Source organism: Pyxicephalus adspersus, chromosome 12 (genome assembly GCF_032062135.1).
Source record: "Pyxicephalus adspersus chromosome 12, UCB_Pads_2.0, whole genome shotgun sequence".
In the NCBI taxonomy this organism is placed as follows: Eukaryota; Metazoa; Chordata; class Amphibia; order Anura; family Pyxicephalidae; genus Pyxicephalus; species Pyxicephalus adspersus.
In genome coordinates, this window is record NC_092869.1 from 8,951,833 (window position 1) to 8,974,776 (window position 22,944).

Below are 22,944 nucleotides of genomic sequence, written 5' to 3' on the forward strand. Positions count from 1 at the left end.
TGATACAGCGCCCTCTGCTGTGCATTGCTCTGGCTTTATGGTCCATGTAGTATTATACAGTGCTAGTCAAAACTGAATCCAAGGCATATATACAGAACAATATCAATTCATCCCTGTATTTATCAGTATATTTTGTTAAAATGAAACCTATATAGGTACTTGGATACTTGCTATCATGCACTTCTAATTTGTAATCAGCAAAGCTAAGACTGAGAGAAGGAGGCGGAACTGGGAGCCAATCAGATGTGCTGCATACAAAGGTTCATGTTGATAAGTAATGTGACTAGAATGAGCAGAGAGATGACCTCATTGGTAGGTAGCTACACTATTATTGCCCATTTAGAAGGCTGAAAGTAGAGAGGACGCCGCTGTGTTTCCTTTGCTTCTGCCATCCACCTGACTATGTTCTGTAAATCTAAGGACCTTATTGTGTAAATCTAAGCCTTTTATATATATTTAACAAGTGAAAATGTGTTTATTTTATGTCTTTTATTTTATTTACTTTTGGCTAATATTTTATGTCTTGTAATAATTTTCTATTTTTAATTAAATTAAAAGAGAAAATTGAAACATGTTAATTTTGTATTTGTATTTATTTTCAGCAGTAAATATCCATGGCATAAAAAAATCAGAGCCCAGCAGGAAAACCTTCAATGAACAAAATGTGCAACTCCCTAAAGTGCAGGGGCAGGTAAGGATTTGGGAGGTAGCTGGGAGGAAGAGACACATTTAAAATATAACGGTATTAAAAGTTTGCATACAATAACCAATAAACTAAACAGGAGCAAATATATATGTGGTAGTAAAAAATTTTAAGACAAAAGTAATAATGCCCTCACGGGGGGAATAATCCCACCCAAAACAGTGTAATACAAGAACAACAAACAAAAGGGTTTTTTGGCAAATAAGGTATTGTGTTAATGATAATTTCTTATAATACAATACATATTGGTTCTAGATCTTATCAAATCTCAAATCAGAACTTAAAAATTATTTGGGCCATAAGGGCGCTATACAACAGCCATCTACTAATAATATTTGAAAAGTTACAACATGTCAAATCATAGGGAGTAGCTTATAATGTTTAGTTGCATGTGTAAAACTTGTAATACCCAACGCGGTTCGCCTGATGTAGGCTTCCACAGGGGTAGCGGTACGTAAGCAGAACTTTATAAAGTACTGGACACAGTCTAGGTATATTACAAAACATAGGTAATCGGTTACACCAATATACATATAAATATATATACAGTACATAATAAAGTGCATTAAAGTTCATGGACATCTGAATGGTATGATGTAAAAAAAAAATAGCCATCAATAATGAATAAGGTAATGGTATATGAAGAATTTTATATATATATATATATATATATATATATATATATATATATATATAAAACCATTATTTTTCACAACAGTGGGCTTTAACCCTTTCGCTGCTGCCACCTTAACTTTACATTAATTCACTGATCTCTACAGTAAAACATGAACCTGGAAGCATTCAGCTCTGAACACTGCTTTTTATAGCAATAAAGTTATGGTAACAATAAGTTTTACCAACAAAATTAAAACTTAATAAAATCAGTTAAAAAAAAAACAACCCCCTACACTCACATACATACACATGCCAACTGGAATGCAATAGCCAAGTGCACATGCGTACAAAGACAACAGGTACATCACACAAATTAGGTATAGATCAAAGATTCCAGTGTCACCATTCATCTGTAACTCTGAATTGATGAGCTGTAAAGGCCATAAGGGGGAGCTGTGTAAATCTCACAACTTGATGGACAGAGCCACAAATCATTTGGCAGGTAAAAAGGCTCCCTTTATGTCTTATATGTCTGCCAGGTGTTTAGATTTCAGGTTAGGAATTATAGGGTTTAAGTGTTAGGTTTTACAATTAGGAGTAGGTGTGAAGGGTTTAATTGAATTGAATTGAATGATGAGTTACAGGAGTGTTGGGTGGGGGTTTTGAACTAGATTATATTTTAGTGCTCAAAAGACTTTTTAGAAGTTTTTTGTTCTAGGTAAACCAGCGGTATTAAAGAATATTCAAGGGGAGAAAGAAAGGGATGAATAGATAGAAATAGATTAAAAAGAGAACAGGATGATCAGGGAGAGAAGTAGGGGGTGTGATGGATAGGGAGAGAGAAGTGATAAAGAAAGATAGATAGATAGATAGATAGATAGATAGATAGATAGAAAGAAGAAATAGAAGAGTAGATAAATAGACAGAGAAAGAGAGATTGTGCAAGAGAGATAGAGAAGGTATAGATAGATAGAAAGAGAGATGGAAAATGATGGAGAGAGAGAGAAAAGAAGGGATGGGTGGATAAATAGATAGAATGGTAGATATAGATAAAGGGATGGATGAATAGAGATAAAGGAGTAAAAAGAGAAATGTATATTGAGAGAAAGAGAGGTATGGCAAGAGAGATAGACCGAGAATAGAATGGATAGATAGAAAGATAGATAGATACACAGGGCCTGATTTATTAAAGCTCTCCAAAGCTGAAGAGGATATACTTTCATCAGTAAATCTGGGCGATCCAACAAACATGGAATGGATTTCTTCAAAGTCATTTGCTTTTTGCTAGCGAATGTTTTGAATCCTGGACTAGATCCTTTCCAGGTTTGCTGGATCACCAAGCTTCACTGATGAAAGTGTATTCTCTCCAGTCTTGGAGAACTTTAATAAATCATGGTTACAGGGAGAGAAAAAGGGATGAAGATTAGGATAGAAAGACAAATGGAGAGGAAGAGATGAAGGGACAAATAGAGAGAGAGAGAGAAAATTGGATGGATATATATGATAGGATAGCTACAGGAGAAAGGGGAAGGGATGGATAGATATGGATCCAGAGAGGAAATGATAGATAGATAGATAGATAGATAGATAGATAGATAGATAGATAGATAGATAGATAGATATACACATGGGCATACATATATTTGAACTACTAGATCAAGTGAAAGTGTAGCTGTTGCATTGCTTTCTATCTAAACCCATGTAAATATTCCTGACTTTGAAGCCACAGGCAATCAGGCTGATGGCTGTCCTTTTATTGAGTAATGAGCCATTGTCAGGTCAGTGCAGATTCAGAGGAAGGCTGTGGGACAGATTTACAGCTGGTACATCTAGAGTCCCCCTCCTAGTCATGCACAGCCTGCAGGATAAGGAGATCTCCTTCTCCTTTGAAACCTTACTCTGGTGCATCCCTGGCTAAACAATTCATGAAATTGGTCCGCCTGAGCCAGTCTGCATCACAAGCAGCTGGGGAGAGCGCTGCAGAATAAGCACAGTCAGGATTTCCCCTTCTTTCATGGAAATTAGTCAGCCAGACTGCAGGCACAAATGACAGGATTAGCAGGTAAAAAATGATCTTTTTATATTTTCTACACACTAATCCAATTACATAGCATGGTTGTACTATTACAGCGCTGCACACACTGCTTATATTTTTCACATCTGCATGCACTAACTGAGCGTCTTCTCCATGGGCATAAGCATCACCAACCGTGGAAATTCAATTAAAGCACAAAATAAACTTTCTGCCATCGTTTCTATGTATGCTTATATGATTTTTGCCTTGTCGCTACCATACAGCACATTTTTTGTGGAAAATGTGCACTAGTCATTTGCACGATAGGTTCAGTTTATTTTAACGGGCCGCATGGAGTATGCAGGTTGATAAGGTTCCAAATACCAGCCATGCAATGGAATACAGACCTTTTTTGGTACGTGATGTTCGGGGGCAACTTGAATGTGTGTACAGCATTGAATGCGGTTTGTAAATTCCAAAAATGCCCCTAGTATGCAATCAATGCGTAATGGCCATGGTACCCTAAAATGCCATCTGTATGTATTAACCAATCTTTGTTTTTCCATGCGTGAGTTAAAATTTGTAGTTTTGTAGTTTTTCAGCTTGCCTAAATTACAGCTTTGTTTGTTATATTTAATTACTGCACTGATTATAAGGCAAACACCAAATTGGTACTTAGGTGACAATTACAACTGTATCCTGCAACATTGTAATTATATCATATTATCTATGCTTCATGGTAAAATTTGTAACTATACAAAATCAGTGTTTTTATGATGTGGTTCTGTAGTGTATGCATCTTATTATGAGAAATCACAATTTTTAATAATCTGCTCTTTACAGAGCCCCCCTATTTACAAAGGTTATACCCAAGGCCTTGCTTTTGTAATATTGATCAAGTGAGAACATTTTCAACATTGAAGTTTGCAATAGAGAACATTTTTCTCTGTGAAGTCACAATGTAGTACCAGTTTTCACCAACAGGAGGTTGGAGAAGTGCTTTTTTTTTGTCAGCTCTTGTTCTAAATGTTGTAGATTATAAATATAGAATCCTATGGGTTTTTTTATTTGGTGTATCCAACAAGAGAATCTTTCTTTGTAGCCAGGGGTCTAATGTTCCACTTTAAGAATGAGTGATCCGGCAGGTCTTTATTGCAGAAAGGGACAGGTGATGTTCCTTCTGCAAAAAGACATATATACCTGCCTGACTGCTATTTTCATCTGCATAAACTCAGCTCAGCGTAGGATGCCAGGATACCTGGTGCATCCTGGATTCCCCTGTGGCTGCTGGAACTGAATGAATTTCTGCGCACCAGGCCAACCAACATGGCCATAGACCTGACTCCAGGAAGAAAATCAGGTGAAGATGGCAGGGCCCACACCAGAGCCAGAACAGGTGATTGCAATTTAAAATTGCAATCAGACAAATAAGGGTATTTTATTGCAGAAGCGACATTGCTTGTCTCTTCTGCAAAAAAGGACCTGCCTGGCTGCACTTTTTTAAATTTTTAGGTGTAGTTTAGGTTTTAAGGCTGCAAGAATAATTTAAATGCTTCTTTATGTTCACACGAATGGAGGACAATTACCAGGCGTCTAACTGCCTGCCAGCAACCACTACTACCATTCGTTCAAGGCCATTGAAATGGTTTTGGTGGGTGGTTGGTGAGCAGTCGCCAACAGCCCCTATACAGTTGCTATGAAGAGCCATGGGTAAGACGGCATTCACCGATGGGCCACACTTACCTATGATTAGAAAGTCGTATACAAACTTCACCACCTGTGTGAACTAAGTCTCCTTAGGTGCCCAATGAGCCAAATAGCTTGCAAAATCAGTGAACTGGCCCCTTATATTTTATCAGTATACATGTATGCAGATTTGTCCCATATGTGTTAAACTAGAATATATACCGGTACAATATAATTTCTTGGATTCTTTCTGGGTGACAACACAGCGAAGTGGGGTCAGCCTTGTCCAATTGTCTATTGCTACCAAGGATGGTCAATTAGACTCCTTGAGATAACACAATAAAAATGCACAATACAATTAAGGCATGACCAACAGCTTATCAAACAGATAAAAAATCTTTCATGGGTATAATTAAAGCTACATACACACTTCCAATTATTATCGTTGGAAAACGAACGACGAACGTTCATGCACGATATATACGAACGATCGTATAGCACCAATCCTGCACATAGAGTTAACGACACGATCGTTCGTAGATATTGTACACACAATAGATACGATCGTTTGAGCGATAGAGGAACTATGTGCACGACAGGAAAGTGAACGAACGTTCGTTCATTACGCATGCTCAGATCATGGACGATCAACGAACGACCGTACACACGAACGATGTTCAACGATCGTCGTCCAATCCGATCCGCCGGTCCGGTCGTTCGTTTCCAGCGACTTTCCTCGTTCGTCGGCGTCGTTGGTTACTTTTTTACAAACGATTTTTTGCCCAATCGATCGTTCGTCGTTCGATTGGAACGATAAAAATTGGAAGTGTGTACGTTAAAGTAGCAAACATGACCAATTGAATGTTGAGGTTTCAATGCACTTTAAGGCTACCCAGGGCTTTTTATTTGGGTGGGGGACACATTGGGCAATTGCCTGTGTCTTCCATGTTTCACCATGGCCCCAGGTGTTTGGGAGATGGATTGCTAACCATATTCGCCCCCCAGTTTATGTTTGCCTAGAGCCCCATTTTATCTAAATCGATCACTGAGGCTGACCTAGAAGAAGGTAGTGTGTGGCTTGTGGACATCTACCCTAATTTAAGGGAAGGGGTGTACCTACTCACTAGGTACCAATTCAATCTTTTAGGTAAGAGACACAAGAAACAGTAGCAGATCCCAGTGGTATACAGTACAGGGAGATGTCTGAGTGAAAGTTACACCTCTCTATTAGCTCCATAGCTTTGATTACAACAGATAAGGAAAGATAAGGTGTCAAAGTCTATTAATGATAAGTGAATCTCAAGACTATTCAAGGACATTGGAGGGCTGAAACTCAAATCTGACACTGTCTGTAGATGCCAGACATCCAATATACCCAGCAAATACGTTTTGGATTGAGTAGGAAAAAATGAGAGCAGCAAAGAGGACACAGAGGGTAAATCTATCTAGTTCTAGCTCTTCTCTCCTCTTGCCTTTAGATATAAGTTAATGGTAAATCAGCTGAATGATCCTAATGCCATACCAGCCATTTTCCTGAGGAACGTTTGTAAGTGGTTGAAACCTTTGACTTGTCTGTAAATATCTGCTCAGCAGGTTGTACTTTTTAAGGGTTTTTTTTGGAAGTTACCTGATCATTGCAATCATTGCAAAGGATGACCTCCAGCCTTCCCTTTATTGCTTTGTTACTTAAGGTGCGTACACACTTCCAATTTTTATCGTTCGATCGTTCGTAGATATCGTGCAGGATCGTTCGTCGTTCGTTTTCCAACGATAATAATTGGAAGTGTGTACGTAGCTTTACTCTGATACACTGCACACTGAGAGCTGCTCTTAGTGGCCATCAAATGTTACATCCATCGTCATCTGGCCCTTTTCATACCCACATTGATTGTCCCTGACCCACCCCCTTCAGTTTTTAGATTTTAATTCTTTCAAACATGGAGGCTCAGCATTACATGTGGGCATTATCCAGGGTGGTCTGCTTGCATATAAAGTATAGGAATGCCCACTCTAAATGACACATAATGCATAACTCCTCCCAGGAGCCACTTCTGGTAAAAAAAAAACTGAGGACTTTTGAGAAGGAGTACTAATTAATACAGGGTCATGATGTTTTTAACAACCTTCTGAATTTTCACCAACACTTGACTTGCCAAATCCTCTTTGCTGGGCAATCCTTAGTTACATAGAAGCTGCGATGACATCAGCACCAAACTCTTCATCTTTGTGTGAGTCCAGGTTGTTGTCATGACCTCCACCTGGCGGTGGGCCCATGAAACCCTGCACTTACAGAAAGTGGGTTCACTGGTGCTGGCACAATTTTGCTTGGAAAATAACCAACACATAATATTGGATTTGTGTGTCTAAGAGCAAGTAGGAGGAGGTAAGTTGTCTATTGTCAAAATAAATGGCACCCCGTTGCACATAAACCCACGATGCAAGTTGGGGCTTCATTTTTATTGGGTTGTACTCAGGGGTGTAGTAGTAAGCCTGCCTGCCCCACTACACCCCTACCTATGTGTCACTCAAAGGGGAAGAAACTTCCCCCAGAGTGACATCATGAAGACGTCTGAGTGATGGTTCTTCTCCTGACCCCCCGGGGGGGTGGTTCTGGCCAGGGTCGTGGACCACCAAATAATTTGTTGCAAAATAAGAGTGGGCATGCATGCCCATTGCCAAAAAAAGTGAGGGCACGGCATTCCCACCTGTGCCCGCCCCACTACACCCCTGGTTGCCCTAATCAATGTATGTTAACGCACATGCATTCATGCACCACACGAACCAGGACCCAAGTGACCTGTGAAAAAATTATTCTGCAAGAACTACAAAATCTTCCAGCCGACCAGTTCGAAAAATACCAGTTACCCAGCTGTCATGCCGATCCTCTTGCTTCATCATCCTGTATTGCTGACATAGAACAAATATGATAAGAACTGATGTCTGAAATTCTGAATCTGCCTACTTATTCCAGGTCAATGACTAAAAAATATTAAGGCCAATGTGCCAGTGAAAAACCAGGCAGATCCAGAGGTCACAATGGCAATCTTTAGCTTTTCCTATGACAGGTTCACTTTACAGCACAGCTTTAATGGTACTTAATTAAGATTTTATACTGGAGTGTAATATTGATCTATGATTAGTTGTTGAGTCTCTGTAGTGGATCTCTTTGACTCTGAACAGTTAAAGATACTGGATAATGCAGACATTTCAATAGGAAGTGTCACATTGAAAATATCTGGCAAATGTCCTGGAAAGGCCTGTCAAATATCCTTAATGAGATGTATGGAAAAAGGATATAGAGAGAGACAACTTGGGCTTACTTGACAGCTGTCCCTAACTTCCAAGGACAGTCCGCTTTGATGTGTCCCTACATTTTTACTCTTAGGAAATATTTCAGCTTTATGACAGTGGCCGAGTTTTATCACATGAATTTAAGAAGATTTATAATGTACTTTACATGGGGTTCTACCTATAAATGTATTCACCCAACTTTTACTCATTTTAACATTTAGACATTGGATTGAATTTGTGACTCGACTTTTATTCATTAATTATTTTCAGGACATATTTTCTAATTGAATCCAGTTTGAAAATGTCATACCTTTTGGATAAAAAAAATTAAATTTTCGAATAACTAGATTCCATAGAGAATTATCCAACCACAATCGCTGTATATACTTGAGTGTAAACCAAAACCTGAAAATGTTATTGGAAAAAGAATCTAAACTTATACTTGGATAACACCACTAGATGGCGCTGTGTTCTCATATAAAGTATGTAACAAATTCTTGCCATCTGGGACATTATTGCACACTTTACAGAACAACTCAGTGCCTTATACAAATGGTCAACAGCATTGCACAAAAGATTGTTGAAGTACAGGTGACCGGTTATAACCAACTAAAAAGTACAAACTGCTTTAACCTGTAAATTAACAGACTGAGGCTATGACATTTTGATTTTTTCTTCCATAACTAAATGTAGTTAATCACACTAATCGTATTGTTTTTTCTAAAATTTACTGTTTTTAATGTTAACAGCAAAAGTGGCATTTTGTGCCATTGAGTTATTGTAGTTTTCCTGTTTTTTTTTTAAGGTAAAGGTAGGTACCTAGGTTTATTTTCAGATTGGTATACCAATCTTAAAAAAAAAAAACGAGGTACCAACTTTTACCTGAAAAAATCTTATAGTTAGGTATAAAGTACAATTTTGTAGGCTTCAGATTTTCATGTTGCCACCATTTGTTCCTCTTATGAGTGTTAGGAGGGTATCTTCAGTCTTGGCCATCTTAGGGTATCCTATGAGGTGACATTTTAACCTAGTGGAGTTTTTATTACTTTATTGGTAATGAATGGTATTTTATTGGTAATGAATTATTACCATAACAATATAGTACTTCATCATACAATATCATTCCTTAATAAAAAATAATATATAAAAATCTGTATTAGACAAAGAAAAATCACAGGAAAATATCCCTGATGGTCACTACACTTTAATTCTGAGTGGACCAAACATTTTTATAAAAGTGTTCATGCTACTAGTTTTAACTAGCAAGCAATCATTACAAGCAATTTATTGAAATGATTAGTAGGAAGGGTCAATTAATTACATGCGATTGCATCTTGCTTCAAATTTGTGTGATCAACAGGGCCAGATTTGCCATGGCCACTAGGGGCAGCATTTCCTCTAGCACTTCATGGCTGCACTCTCATATCCACCTCTCTACGAACAAGTGTAGCCACAAATGATTGCTCTAAATTCTTGTATATGTACTTAACCAGTGCACTGCATCCAGTGAGCAGACATGTATGGGTACCAAGTGGAAAAGCTACACCCTAATGGGTTGAAGTTCTGAATGATAGGTGGTCAACTGGTGGAACCCTTGATTTTGTCTTAAAGAGGAAAAAGAGCTTTCCAGAAATCTTCTCTCCCTGGATAAATGTACAGGAGAATTTTGGGGGTTAACACCTACAGGTAGTAAGTTTAATGAACATCATGTATGAGCAGCCTCAGGATATTACCTGCCTATATTTCAAGGCCATCAGGATTAGGGGCAGAACAAGCTAGCTGGTCTAAGGAAGAAAAGGTAAAAATCTGGCCCTATTAATTCCTTCTATGACTAGTATAGGTGTAGAGAGTATAAAGAGACTTGGTCGCTTGTTTTTAAAACCATTAAAAAGTAGCCCTAATGCAAAACCGTCAATAGTTACCTGTCCCATTGCCCGTTTCACCAAACTTCTCTGTTTTAAAGAAAGCAACTTGCTTTCAACACTCCCAGTATGGTCAGATGCTGGCATCCCCGGCTGCCAGTTGTGGATGGTAATATTAATTGGTATAGTAGTGGACCAGGCATCCAACATATTTAAAATGCAATAAATGCAGAAAATATATATATAGTATATGATAGATCATTATAAATTCTTTTTATGTGGTAGTTTCCATTGTGTGCCATCTTTTCTTTGAAGCTTTTGTGTTTTGTATTGCCTTGATAATCCCTTCTGGTGTAATTTTAATACAACAATTATCTAGGTTTTATGGATCCAGGTGGTAAAGATACAAACAGAGCTTGGACTATGTTATATGACCATTGGGTGTAGTGAAGTTTTACTTTGAATAATAAGTGCACTTTAGATACAAGACTTTCTTGTGTACCAGATTGACTCCATGTGTCATGCAGTATATATGTCATTATATTTTATATGTGTCAACAATATTAATGCTTAGGAATCACAAAAATGTGTTGCGAAAATTAGTATTTCCTATTTTATATTTCAAAACAGTTTAATGGTCATAAATTCTTCAAGCCAAATTTTGAAAAAAGGAAAAGTTGACTTGAAGGATTTATCGCCATGGAACATACAGGGCCTAATACTTATACATAAATGTTGGCAATGTTTCTACTTTAAGCAAAAATGTTGGTTAATTTGCTTGCTGATTTCCAAATCTAGGTGGTGGGTATATTGCACATACTTTACAGTATTTTTTTTGATTGGTATAGCAGTGAGACGATATTCCAAATTATTACCTAATTATAGGACATTTGTACATTTACAGTTTTCTCTTCAAAGTCACACAAATACCTGTTGATCATGCTAAGGAAGTCCACCTAATGCAGCTTCCCGTGATAGTGTGGCAACAGTGCTGTACTGCTCCTCATTTCAGGGCAGAGTTGTCACTCCTATATAGGCTCTGCCTACCTGTACTAGTGGGCTAAGAAAATCCTAAAGGAGACATGGTTATCAGAATTGTTACTGTTACAGTAATTCGAAAGCCTGTACCTGGAAAATCAGCCAATCATTGGGTGATTTTCTAAAGGACCTAGGGCTGTAGAGATAGAGGTAGAGAGTTCATTTTTCAAGGAATACCCATCACGTGCAAGGGATCAGGATTTTTCCGTGCACATAATTGGATGGTTGAAGTCAGCAGAGCTTCATCTCATATACTAGCTAAGTGAAGTATCCTTTGGTAAGTGACCAGCCAAAATTTGTTTAATAAATCACCCTAATTGTATGAATACTGTTCATCTTTCTCAATAATTGCTCTCAGTTTGGTCCTATGTTTGTTACATGTGATCTCCCTTCCAGTGTTTGCTTTCCAGCCCACCTTTATATGTGCTATTATTATTATTATTATTGTTATTATAAATAATAATATTAAACAGTATTTATATAGCCCCAACATATTACACAGCCCTGTACATTAAGTAGGGCTTGCACATGACAGACAGTGACACAGGAAGAGGAGAGCACCCTGCCCAGAAGAACTTACAATCTAATGTTCCAGGTCCTCTTGTTACATTCCCAACAGTATTAAAATTCTAAAACAAATTCCACAGAGCGAGTGAGAACCCCTTATAATGGCGAAGCACAAGTGCAGACCCACTACTTAAGCTCAGATAAGTCACCAAAAAGTCCCAAAAATCCCAAAAGAAAAGGGCCAGGTGTTTTACTTATAAAGATCTGCTAAATCCGAAATACACATTTTAGATGAACTGGTCCTTCAAAGGGGCTTTCCATATTTCTAACAAATTTACATGTGAAAATAAACTATAAAAAAACATAGAATAAACAACAGACCTTATTTACATTTGCAATCCAATATACATGTAGCAACCTTATTAGCGCTCCATTTCTTGATAATTTCATGATCATTTACTGAGTTTTGGAAACAGTTATAGCCCATCTATTGGCAAAAATATAAAGTTTAAGTTGTGTCCAGTACCCCCTCTTTACCCTATCCTTACCTTGCGAATAAAAATATTCTCACCTCATTCCACCATGCCACTCCCTTGATAGCACTATTTCCATGTCTGCGGACCACTGATCCACTTGTAATGACACCCATGATCACCAGTCCATACCTGTCCCTTTTGCTGACATCATCTGGTTCATTCTGAAAATAACCTCATAGCTGACACAAGAAGGCAGCAATGTGACCACCTAAGGAAGGACTCAACCAGTTTGTAGGACAAAGAATTAGGTTGGGTATTCACATGTCTATGGCTTTAGATGGGTAAAAATAAAGGTTATTTTTTTTATTTCATATCAGACTGTAGTTACAATGGGATGGGAAGGAGCTGTAGGATTGGAGTATTTATTCACGCGTAGACTAGCTTCCAACTAGCCAATGCAATACTTTAACTGCTAAGGCAATCAAAACTTTAAATCAAATCAAAAATCATTATCAGCTGTTCTTTTTTGCTGGTAGTATTGACCATCATATTGAAATTGAAATTGATTGTTTTTATTACAATATTATTAGTAATGATATCATTGATTGTATCAAACAAGTGGATAGTACATTGAATACTTCGATAGCAAGAATTGATTTAATTTGATCATAATATGGAGCAAGAGAAAAACGCATATTATATGCCTACCAATAGGTAGACCTCCTGATCTTTGCTCCTGTTGCATCTGATGTAATGTAGCTGATCTTGAGCTGAGCTTTTCTTTGATTTCATTCTTTCTGCTATATTGCATAGCTGGCCTCTGTAGTCATGCATTGACAGGCCTTGACTAACATGTCTATTCATTAAGACCTCCAGATGAAGAAGTCTTCATGCCTCAAAAGCCTGGATGCATATGGCTAACTACAAATTGATTCATCAAGACCCCAACCAGGTTTTTCTACAATACCCATGCATCGGTCACATTTTTTCTCAGATTTAACTGCTTCTGAGAAATGCCTGGTCAATAAGCTGAAATTAGTAGCTACAGAGAACGTCATAGACACGAAAAACTCCCTAGAGGCATTCCTAACTCTTATGAGAGTGCAGCGAGGACATCTTGTAATGGGATTGAGCAGTTCTGAACCATGAAGGTCATTAGAAGATCAGATCTCAGATCCTGTGCCAATAACGGTTATTAATCTGACTTGTGTCTCCTTTATCTTAATGTGAGTTGCCTAGTGATGTATATACACAGGGACATGAATCCTATAACATGAAACCTTCACATCACAGCTGGGAAGTTCCACAACAAGTTGAATATGCGCCACTTCACAGCATGAGGTCCCGAAGAACAACATCACATTCATCTTCCCCAACACATAATCACGGTCTATCTTAATATTGAGCAAGTAGGTTATTCTGGGAATCCTAATGTATAAATACAGTCAAAGGCTATATAGTGTGACTAAGCTATAATTTATTCACACAGCAATACTTTTTGGCAAGTGATGTAGGATGAAATTTATGTATATTCACTTCAATGACCTCTACACGGACCTCTATTGGATTGCTATTAAATCAGTAGGTATTATGCAGTTATCAGTTTAAAATAAAAGGTTGAAAAGGTCTTATTAGAGGTTTTAAAACTGAATTGAAATCACAAAATCAAATATTTGTATAGCAGTTGCACAATGAGGTTAATTTACAAAAGAAATATAGGCTGTTCACGAACCAGTTATCCCTATGCTTTGGATAGTTAGCTTAGCAAATAAAATCAAACTCTGCTGACTTCAATCATTCAATCTAGTGCAAGGTAAATTCATGTTTTTTTATATTTCCTTGCACGTGATTGGGTATCCCTGCAAAGTGATTTTTTTATACCACGACCACCAAGCTAAATTAATGAAACTTTACTTTGCTAAGCGAAGAGCTTAAATTCCTTTAATAAAACATAGTCTATGTGTCCAAGTGTGTTCCTATTAAATACTGGCTTTTCTTTCTCCTCAATACCCCTTTGCCCCACTAACCCTAAGTCCTCAGATGCAGTAACTTCAACTTTTTATATGCCCTATGCATCCTTTGTATAAAGCAACACTAACAAACATTCGCAAACTATTTTTTTCAATGAAGTCAAGTGTAAACTTTTACATTTATCATGTGTTGAATCTCAATTTTTAAATGTGAATACCGGTATATTGTTTTTTCAGTTTTGTTTGTAATTGTGTAGATACACAGAGAGACCATGTGTTGTACGGACCTGAAATGTTCAGGGTGTGTGGAGGACCCTTGTGGCTATTACCACCCTGAATTTTAGGCCATCTATCCTTTGGGACATTCAACATATCACAATTATAAAAACATGAAAACAAACAGGGGGTTCTTCCCGCAGGGGAAGGCTATTTTAAAGCGTACTTAAACTCACAATTTTCACTTTACATAAAAGGGTAGCCAACCTCTTTATGTTTAGTAAAAACTCTGTGTGTTTTTTTTTTTAAGTGCAACATCCTTTTATTTAAAAAAAAAAAAAAAAAAAAGGGTGCAGCACTGCCCCCTAATTCTCAATTGCCTAAGCGATCAAGAATGAATGGGAGCGCAAAGCCTCTTGGGCGCTCCTTTTGCGCATGCCCAAGCATCTGTAGTATGCGCAGAAGGTGCCTTTTTGTGCAAAAAGAAAAATTTGCTAATCTCACGCATGCGCAGTGGGATCGGCAAATTTCTTTTTCATCCTATGTCACCTGATCTTGCGCCTGGGTCGGGAAGATGGCACCGCCCAGGACGAATGCCGGGATGACGCGGGACCCGATGCAGGACAACTCTGGAGCGATCGGACAGCCCTACGGGATTGAAGGTATGTTTATTTTTATTATTTTTTTTTGCAGTTTTGGGTTTATTTTCTCCTTAAGACCATGGACCCTAAATTGAGTATGCAAGTCTGGGACCCCAGAAGCTCAATTTAGGACCCCTAGGAGATCGTAGCCCTGAAAGTGAGAAGAGATCCTTATTTGTTTTCATGTTTTTTAACTTGTGACTCCATATCTGGAAACTCTCTGCCTCAAAGTGGACAATGATGACTGGAGGGTATCCTAAGAGAGAGCCCAACACACTAAGTTTATCCAGTGTTCGAGAAATATTTTAAATGAGGTGGTACCTAGGTATTTGCACAGATAATTCATATCCTCCAGGACAACACATCCATATGTACCATCACATGAAGGTTTGCTGGGTCACCTAGGAGTGTGGATGTGATACCTTGGTATAGGCCTTTACACGAGGAGAGCTAGACAGGGTCATAGAAGGACAACAACCCAGCAGTAGGACCGGTATCTGGATCTTTGTGTGAGGAAGAACAGAGGGAACACAGTCAAACTGTAAGAAACAATCATAGGTGTTATGTGGGCCCAATGTCCTGCAGTAGAACCTGCACCATCCAGCTTTATTGGCACTTGAAACAATCAAACTGTAAGAAACAAACATACGTGTCATGTGGGCCCAATGTCTTGCAGTAGAACCTGCACCATCCAGCTTTATTGGCACTTGAAAGAGAACACCAGAATTGGCAGGTTTACCAATGGCACCTTGTTCTCTTCACAAATGGGAGCAGGTTCACCCTAAACATATGGGACAATCATGAAAGAGTCTGCAGATGCCTTAGTGAATGCTGTCTGCAAAACTAATTAACATGACCAGTTTCCCACTGGGTCAGTGCTGGTCTAAAAGGGCAAATCCATGTATAGACCTTCACATGCTAGTTAATGGTACCCTGAGTGCTGTTAGATATGGGATATGCAATCTTTAGACTCCTTGACCGACCTTATGCTAATGCAGTGGTGAATTCCTCTTGGTGCAGGACGATGCTTGGCCTTATGTGAGTAGAGCGTGTAGGCTGGATGATAAAGACGTTAATGCCATTGACTGGCCCCCACATTTCACAGAACTGAATCCAACAGAGATTGTGTAAGATCTTGTTTATCATGTAGTCATTTATTCATATAGTATTCATATAGTATTTATTCATGTAGTCATGTATGCCGCAGACTGTCCAGGAGCACACCCATGCCCTGATCCAAGCCCAAGAGGAGATCCCCCAGGGCACCATCCAACTTCTCATCAGAAGCATTCCCATAAATTGTTGGGAGTGCAAACAGGCACATGGGGGCCATACTCACAATTGAGCCATATTATATACTGTTGTGATGAAATTCCAACACATTTGATCAGACAGTGATTTCAGTTAATTAATTTGCTTTCTCTTTTTCATTATTACTTCATTTTGTTCTCAATGAATTACACAATGTGTATCAATACAGATTCAGAACTTAAGTTGACATCTGTTTTGAGATAGTATTATATTTTATAAATTTGTGTTTGTAGTATTACCTCCGTTTTTTTGAAACAGTGTACTTTTAGCAATTGTAATGCTAAAAAAAAAAAGATTTGTCATGCTAGAGTTCCAATGAAGCCATGCTCAGAATATGTCTAAACAATGACAGACTGATGAAGGCATTGTCCTGCATTACTGAGATACCTCTACCTACAATAGTAAAGTTTACACATAGCACAGACCTTAGCAATGTACCATGGCAAGACATCAATCAAATGTATGGTCATTATTTACAAGCCAAATATTGTCCCATCTAGAAACGATCTGGGTATTCATCAGAGTGTAGGACAGTCAGTCATCAGAGTACAGCTGTCTGTTTAAAGAATTTTCCAAACTGAGGACTTAATTAGCATTGAGTTTCAGTATATAAAAAATGTTTGTGTTGGGTTTTCAACAAGAGGTCTCAGTATTATATTACTTTTATTTGGACAGATGATACTGCAAATAAATGATCCTCCTTTATCCTTTAAATATTTAGATAATGAAATCATTGCTTATAGAAAATGGCATAACCATCGTCCATGGTCTTGTCTAGTCTATCTTCCCCCTTCTCCCCTTCATGTGCCATGGCTTCCATCCACCATTTCTCACTAAGTAGATGGTGATCCTACTATATAGCTAAACTATACTCTATAACTCTCATACATACTATAAACTGTGTATAAATATGTATAGTCTTTTTCTGTATGCATATTCAATACGTTCAGGACTAAGAAGAGTTTGAAAGTAGTTCTTTTTGTAGGGATAAATATAAAATAGAAATGTTCTATATTAATCTTATCCAGCCAAATTCAGGATGTGAATACAAGCCTAATCTTAAATCTAAGCTCCCATACCCTAACAGTGTTCAAGCATGTTCCTGTAAAAGTCTAAAAATGTAATCCCCTATTTATATGTCCTGCTTTACAGCAAATCAGGGCCTGATCCTACCAGAAAAGTGTATCTACAGGGAATAAGGGAACAAGGTGACAGCATCTACTTATTTCACCGGCAGTGTTTTCAATGTTATTTGTACTTCTGGTTAAGACTACAAGAAGCCACGGCATGGATCTGGATCTGGTCCAGGATTCAAAACATTTACTTGCAAATAGCAAATGATTTTTAAAAATCTATTCCATGTTTTCTGGATCACCCAGCTTCACTTCTGAAAGTGTATTCTCTCCAGCCTTGAAGAGTTTTCATAAATCAGGACCATTGTGTTTTGCCGTGGCTTTTTGTAGTCTTAACCAGAAGTACAAATAACATTGAAAACACTGCTTTTATAAATCAGGCCAAATGTGCTGGCTTGTTACTTTGTAGTCACTTAAAAAAAACTTTGACATTTAATAAAGCTCCAGAGGAACTGCACACAAATAGTCTACAGGATTAATACAGTGCAGGAAGAAAAAAAAACATAAATTTAGTGGATTCACTCTGTATTTAAAACCATTCAACTGAAAAATAAATTGAATCAACAACCCTTAAATTCAAACTCTGGCCAGTGATAAAAAATAAACAATTTGCCCATAGTAGGTGGAATAATTTGGCTTGTTTTACCAAGGAGTAATCAAACACAGAGTAATGCTTACCAAATCCATTGCCATTTCTAATTATGATGGCTTGTACTCTGAATGTGCTGTTCTTTCCAGGCTCAATACGCTAATGAAAGTATACTGTTTATCAGGGGGTGCAATTTTAATTGTTTTTGTCTAATCTTCTGCTTTAAAATGAAACTAAAATTCCACTTTGGTGGGTGCTGGGACTAAATAGACTCGAGAGCACCTGTACAGGAGCTAAATCATTCTGGCCCAGCCAATCAAGATAGCAGAATTCCAGAATGCAGAAGAGAAGAAGAGAAGAGATGGCAGCGTCTGCAACATAATGAGGACAGGTGAGTATTCCCATGGTTTAGTTCTGCTTTAAGGTATGTATATGCATATTATTTAAGGTTTGGGTGGGCCAAGGCTAACTTTTTTTGTCTGTTTCAACATGAATTTGTCATTATCATCATCAGGCTCCCTGTGGTCATTGCTTCACTCTAAGGGCCCTATTTACTAAAGCTCTCCAAGGATGGAGTGGATACACTTTCATCAGTGAAGCTGGGTGAACCAGCAAATCTGGAATGGATTTCTTGAAAGTCATTTGCTATTTGCTAGCAAACGTTTTTAATCCTGGACCAGATCCATTCCAGGTTTGCTGGATTACCCAGCTTCACTGATTAAAGTATATCCTCTCCTGCCTTGGAGCGCTTTAATAAATCAGGCTCTAAGAATCGCATACATTTGCCATAGCCTTGAGTTGTAATCTTCCTGCTTCCTGCCCCTACCTCCATTCCTCAACTTGTTTTTAAAGGTGCAGACAGTTGTCCCACTGTGATATGCATGAGGGCTGAGTGAATGGACTGACATTCTTACCAACAGAAGGTAGGAACACCAGTTCATAATACGGACCAAAATATATGCCAGTTTTAAAGTTTGGAATAATGGGCGTTATAATCAATGCAAGCATTATTCTATAGACATGACATACTTCCAAGATCTACCAATGGTGATCGTTTGTGGTTTTTGTTTTACCTGTCATATCAACCCAAATCTCTAATTGAAAGGAAGGATACATAACAGCATTCTTCATGGCTTATTGGGTGGGGACCCTTACAGGTGGAGGCATGCATTATATAGACCAATATATACGTGCCATTAGGAAAATTGCTTTGGAAGTTTGTATTTATTTAACTTCAGTGTCATGATCTTCTGTCTCTTTTAGGTTTCTGCCCTTTGACACAGATGACGAAAAGACAAAAAGCCTCAAGATGGATGACCCCACTTTACTGCCCCTTGTGGATGTGGATAAAGGATTTGCTATTGCATTGTTCCTGCTCCTTTGCGTGTTCCTGGCCATGATGATCGTACGATGTGCCCGACTTATCATGGATCCCTATAAAGACATCCCAAACTCCATGTGGGAAGACCAGTAGAGGACAGATTTTAAATGGCATGTTTTTGTCTTTGACATTTGGCCTCCTAATCTCCAGAAAAAATAGGAATCAATGAATATTACTTCTACAATGGCTCCTGTCAAGCAGAACGTTACTACTAAATTACCACCTTCACTGGGGAGGATCAGCAAGGGATTCTGAAAGTGAAACCTGCCACTATAGCCCTCACTTGACAAGCCATTACTTTCTGTAATTTCATTATCTAAATTAGCTGGTTTTTCAGTGCTCATTCAGTTCTCCGCTCATCCATCTTGAGAAAGATCAGAATTTTTGTCAGACTGTTAATTTATTACTCAAGGCCAGTGCACGGGCTGCTGCTCTTGCTATGAAAATCCAATGCAGTTCTTCTTAGGTGGAAATGATTTAGCTTCTTCCAATAATGGCTAAGACCTAAAACTAAAGGAATATAACAATGGCATTACTATGCACCATGAGCTAGGCATATATTTAGAAGGGCAGCATGATAATTAAAGTTCATTGGTGATTTATTAGAAAACATAATACTATGGAGAAGGGGCCTGGGGAAGTAGACAAAACTTAGTTCATCCAATGAAGATCTTGTATTTTAAAAAATGTCTTATTTAAGACCTATTTTAGTTAATTTAGGTTATTTTTTTTTTAACACTGGTAGTACTGTTAGGCTAAATAAGCCCTTTTCAACCTTTCTTCCTTTCCCTAACATATTTTTCAGGTCAATGAGAAATTCTGCTAAAACCAATTACTTGTGAATTCTTGTGAACAATATCCACTAATTAGTGGTCACAATGGTACTCTTGCAGGAAGAAAAAGTAATTGGTTACATGGTCCTACCATGGTGTTGTTGGATGCATAATTATGCATTAGATAGGAGGTCCATCAGCCACAGCCCAAGGAACCCCTAGACATCTCTGAAAGTACCCTAAGGTTCTACAGAACCATGACTGAGAACGGCTAGGATAAACTGTGATAAAGATATAATGCCCAGCAGATATAACTGTTATTAAATAGTTGCATAGGACACATCCTTATTTAATTAAAATAAATATATGCTTGCGGAAAGTTGGTTCTGCAGAAAAAGTTGGAGGAAAGTTGCAAATTTACCAGTTTTTTTAGAACATTTCCAGAACACCTAGCCCAAATGTTTTTTGAAACTGCCATGGCAATTTGAATGGAAATCAGGTAACACGTGTTGTGAGATAGATGGGTATATAGGTACAAAATTTCTAAACCTTTAAAACCTTTATAAATAAAAAAGAAAGGTCAGTGCCTACCTTCCCTAACCTCCTCCTTTTAAATATATTATTTAAAGCAAACTAATAAGTGCACTTTAAAAAATACTTTTGTATTCTTTTAATTTACCTTTTTATATTATCTTTTTAAATATGTTTTTAAAATGAGTAGACACATATTTTCCATTATATGTTTGTCATTTTCTTTTATGTTGTTTCTTACCAAAGATCAACTCTGTAGGGTTGGACAAAAACAGTGAAAACCAGTCAAAGATTTTCAAACACTATCAACGCAAATGCAATATTTTGTTGTCTTGGTATATTGATTGGAAGATGCATCCTGCATCCTACAATTTTACAAAAATACATTGATGCATAAAAGAAGACAACCCATCCCTGCTCTTTTGGAAGCAATTAGCTTATTTCTATCCTAGCTATGGCATGAAACTTTTATATAGATGTGAGATTTAAGGATCCAAATTGACTATAGTCTGTCCCAATGGGCACAACCAAAAGTCTTTTGTCAGCTTTTGGGGAAAATCCATCTGCTTATCCACTTCCTGACCCCTTTCCCAAAGGTAGACTAACATAGTGTGCCTGTTGATAAAGGGACACATAGCCTGCTCACCAGAATATGTCTTCTTTATTTAACCCTCCCAACGGTAACCCCGAGTGTGACTCGGGGTAAAAAAAAATGCTTAAAGCGGTAACCCCGAGTCACACTCAGGGTAGTTAAAACAATAAAAAACAATAGTAAATAGAGCCTTACCTAGGCGTCCTTCTTCGCACTCCCCGTCCTCTCACTTCCTCCGGCCCGCGTCCTCTGCATCTAATGAGTTCCCGGTGAAGTCGGTGCGTGTGGCCATTCCGTCGGGGCCACGGTGGGAATTTCAAGTTGTTTTGTATTGTAAAATGTATTGAATGCAGTACAGTGGATTTATATGTCTAAAAGCAGTACATTGTCTTTCATGAAAATTTATTTTACAGTATAATATAATAGTCTGAATATAATATTTATTTAAAAAAAAAAATTTAAAAAATTATTTTTTTAATTAATTTTTTTTTATTATTATTTATTTTATTATTTTGACATGATTTTTTGTTTCAAACTTTATATTACTCATACTATATTATACTGTAAAAAAAATTTTCATAAAAAACAATGTACCGCTTTTAGATCCGGACAGAATTAAACCTTCCAGGAGGTTAATGGCATTTTTTCTGATAAAGAACCTTTTTTGCCTCCATAAAAATGGAGATCAGCTGGACTTCTTTTGGAAGATCACCACTTTCACTTGTTGAAAGATAGTGATTGCCATACTTATAATGAGTTTGCCAGCTCTCATTTACCACTATGAAAGTGGAGAATGGTGGTGTTTGTATAAAACACTGTAACTACAACTTTTGCTGACACTTTTAAAATTGGCAAAAAAAGGGGCAATCAGTTACTCAATTCAAGTGAATTAAGAATCTGATTACCAATTTTAGTTAATTATGGCAAGGCTATCAATCACTTTTATAGTGGCTATCAATGCCGCAATAAAAAATTATTGTTCTTTGTGGTGAACAAATAAAAAAGGAACAAATATGTGGGTATGTTTTAACTAATGGCCTTTATATAGGGTCCCCTGGGTATATCCGGCTACCTCTACTTCATTGTAAACATATATATGGTTAGCAGATACCACCTACATCATGGCACTTTCTACACGTGACCTGTCTACAATTAGAAATACTTTGATCTGTTTCCCTGCCATATTATTAGTTTTCAACTGTCAACCCAACAAAGGCCACCATGTCCCACAGGTATTTCTCAAAAACATTTTCCATTATTGGATACATCAATTGGAACAAAAACGAGACTGCTGGAGAACCTTTTGTCATATGTTGGGTTTTTAATATTATTTTGATAATCTCAGTTCTTCTTTTTAAACTCTATCTCTATAAAGAATGTAGAAACTGGTATTCTATACTCAGAGAGGTCTAGAAGTAGAAGAAAAAAACATTTTTAATAATTATTATATGGTGACCATGCAGTAAATGTCTTTAGGCACTATGGAGAGACCCTAACACATCATAGCTTTATTCCATAGCACAAAACAATAGTAGTCACTAAAAAAACAATCAGAAATTAGTTTAAGCATTAAATATATGTTTACCATTTGTGTGGGTTTACATATGAAGTGATA

At 37.5% G+C, this 22,944-nt stretch overlaps 1 protein-coding gene across 2 annotated transcripts; it reads left to right on the forward strand.

The window, feature by feature from the left end:
• Positions 1–631: 631 nt before the first annotated feature.
• On the forward strand, positions 632–21,646 carry CTXND2 (cortexin domain containing 2). 2 transcript variants are annotated; one of them, XM_072428233.1, is made up of 2 exons: positions 632–691; positions 19,316–21,646. In XM_072428233.1, the coding sequence occupies exons 1-2, from the start codon at positions 654–656 to the stop codon at positions 19,524–19,526; spliced, it is 249 nt and encodes an 82-aa protein (XP_072284334.1). In that variant the 5' UTR covers positions 632–653; the 3' UTR covers positions 19,527–21,646. The 2 variants fall into 2 exon arrangements, with proteins under 2 accessions (XP_072284334.1, XP_072284336.1); XM_072428235.1 differs by lacking the exon at positions 632–691 and adding an exon at positions 3,275–3,380.
• The last annotated feature ends 1,298 nt before the right edge of the window (positions 21,647–22,944 follow it).

What these genes read in the sequence shown, in the direction of transcription:
- CTXND2 (XM_072428233.1), top strand. Translation starts at nt 654, where the DNA reads ATGAACAAAATGTGCAACTCCCTAAAGTGCAGGGGCAG. An exon ending in TCCCTAAAGTGCAGGGGCAG is followed by an intron (nt 692 to 19,315) that starts GTAAGGATTTGG and finishes TGTCTCTTTTAG; the next exon opens with GTTTCTGCCCTTTGACACAG.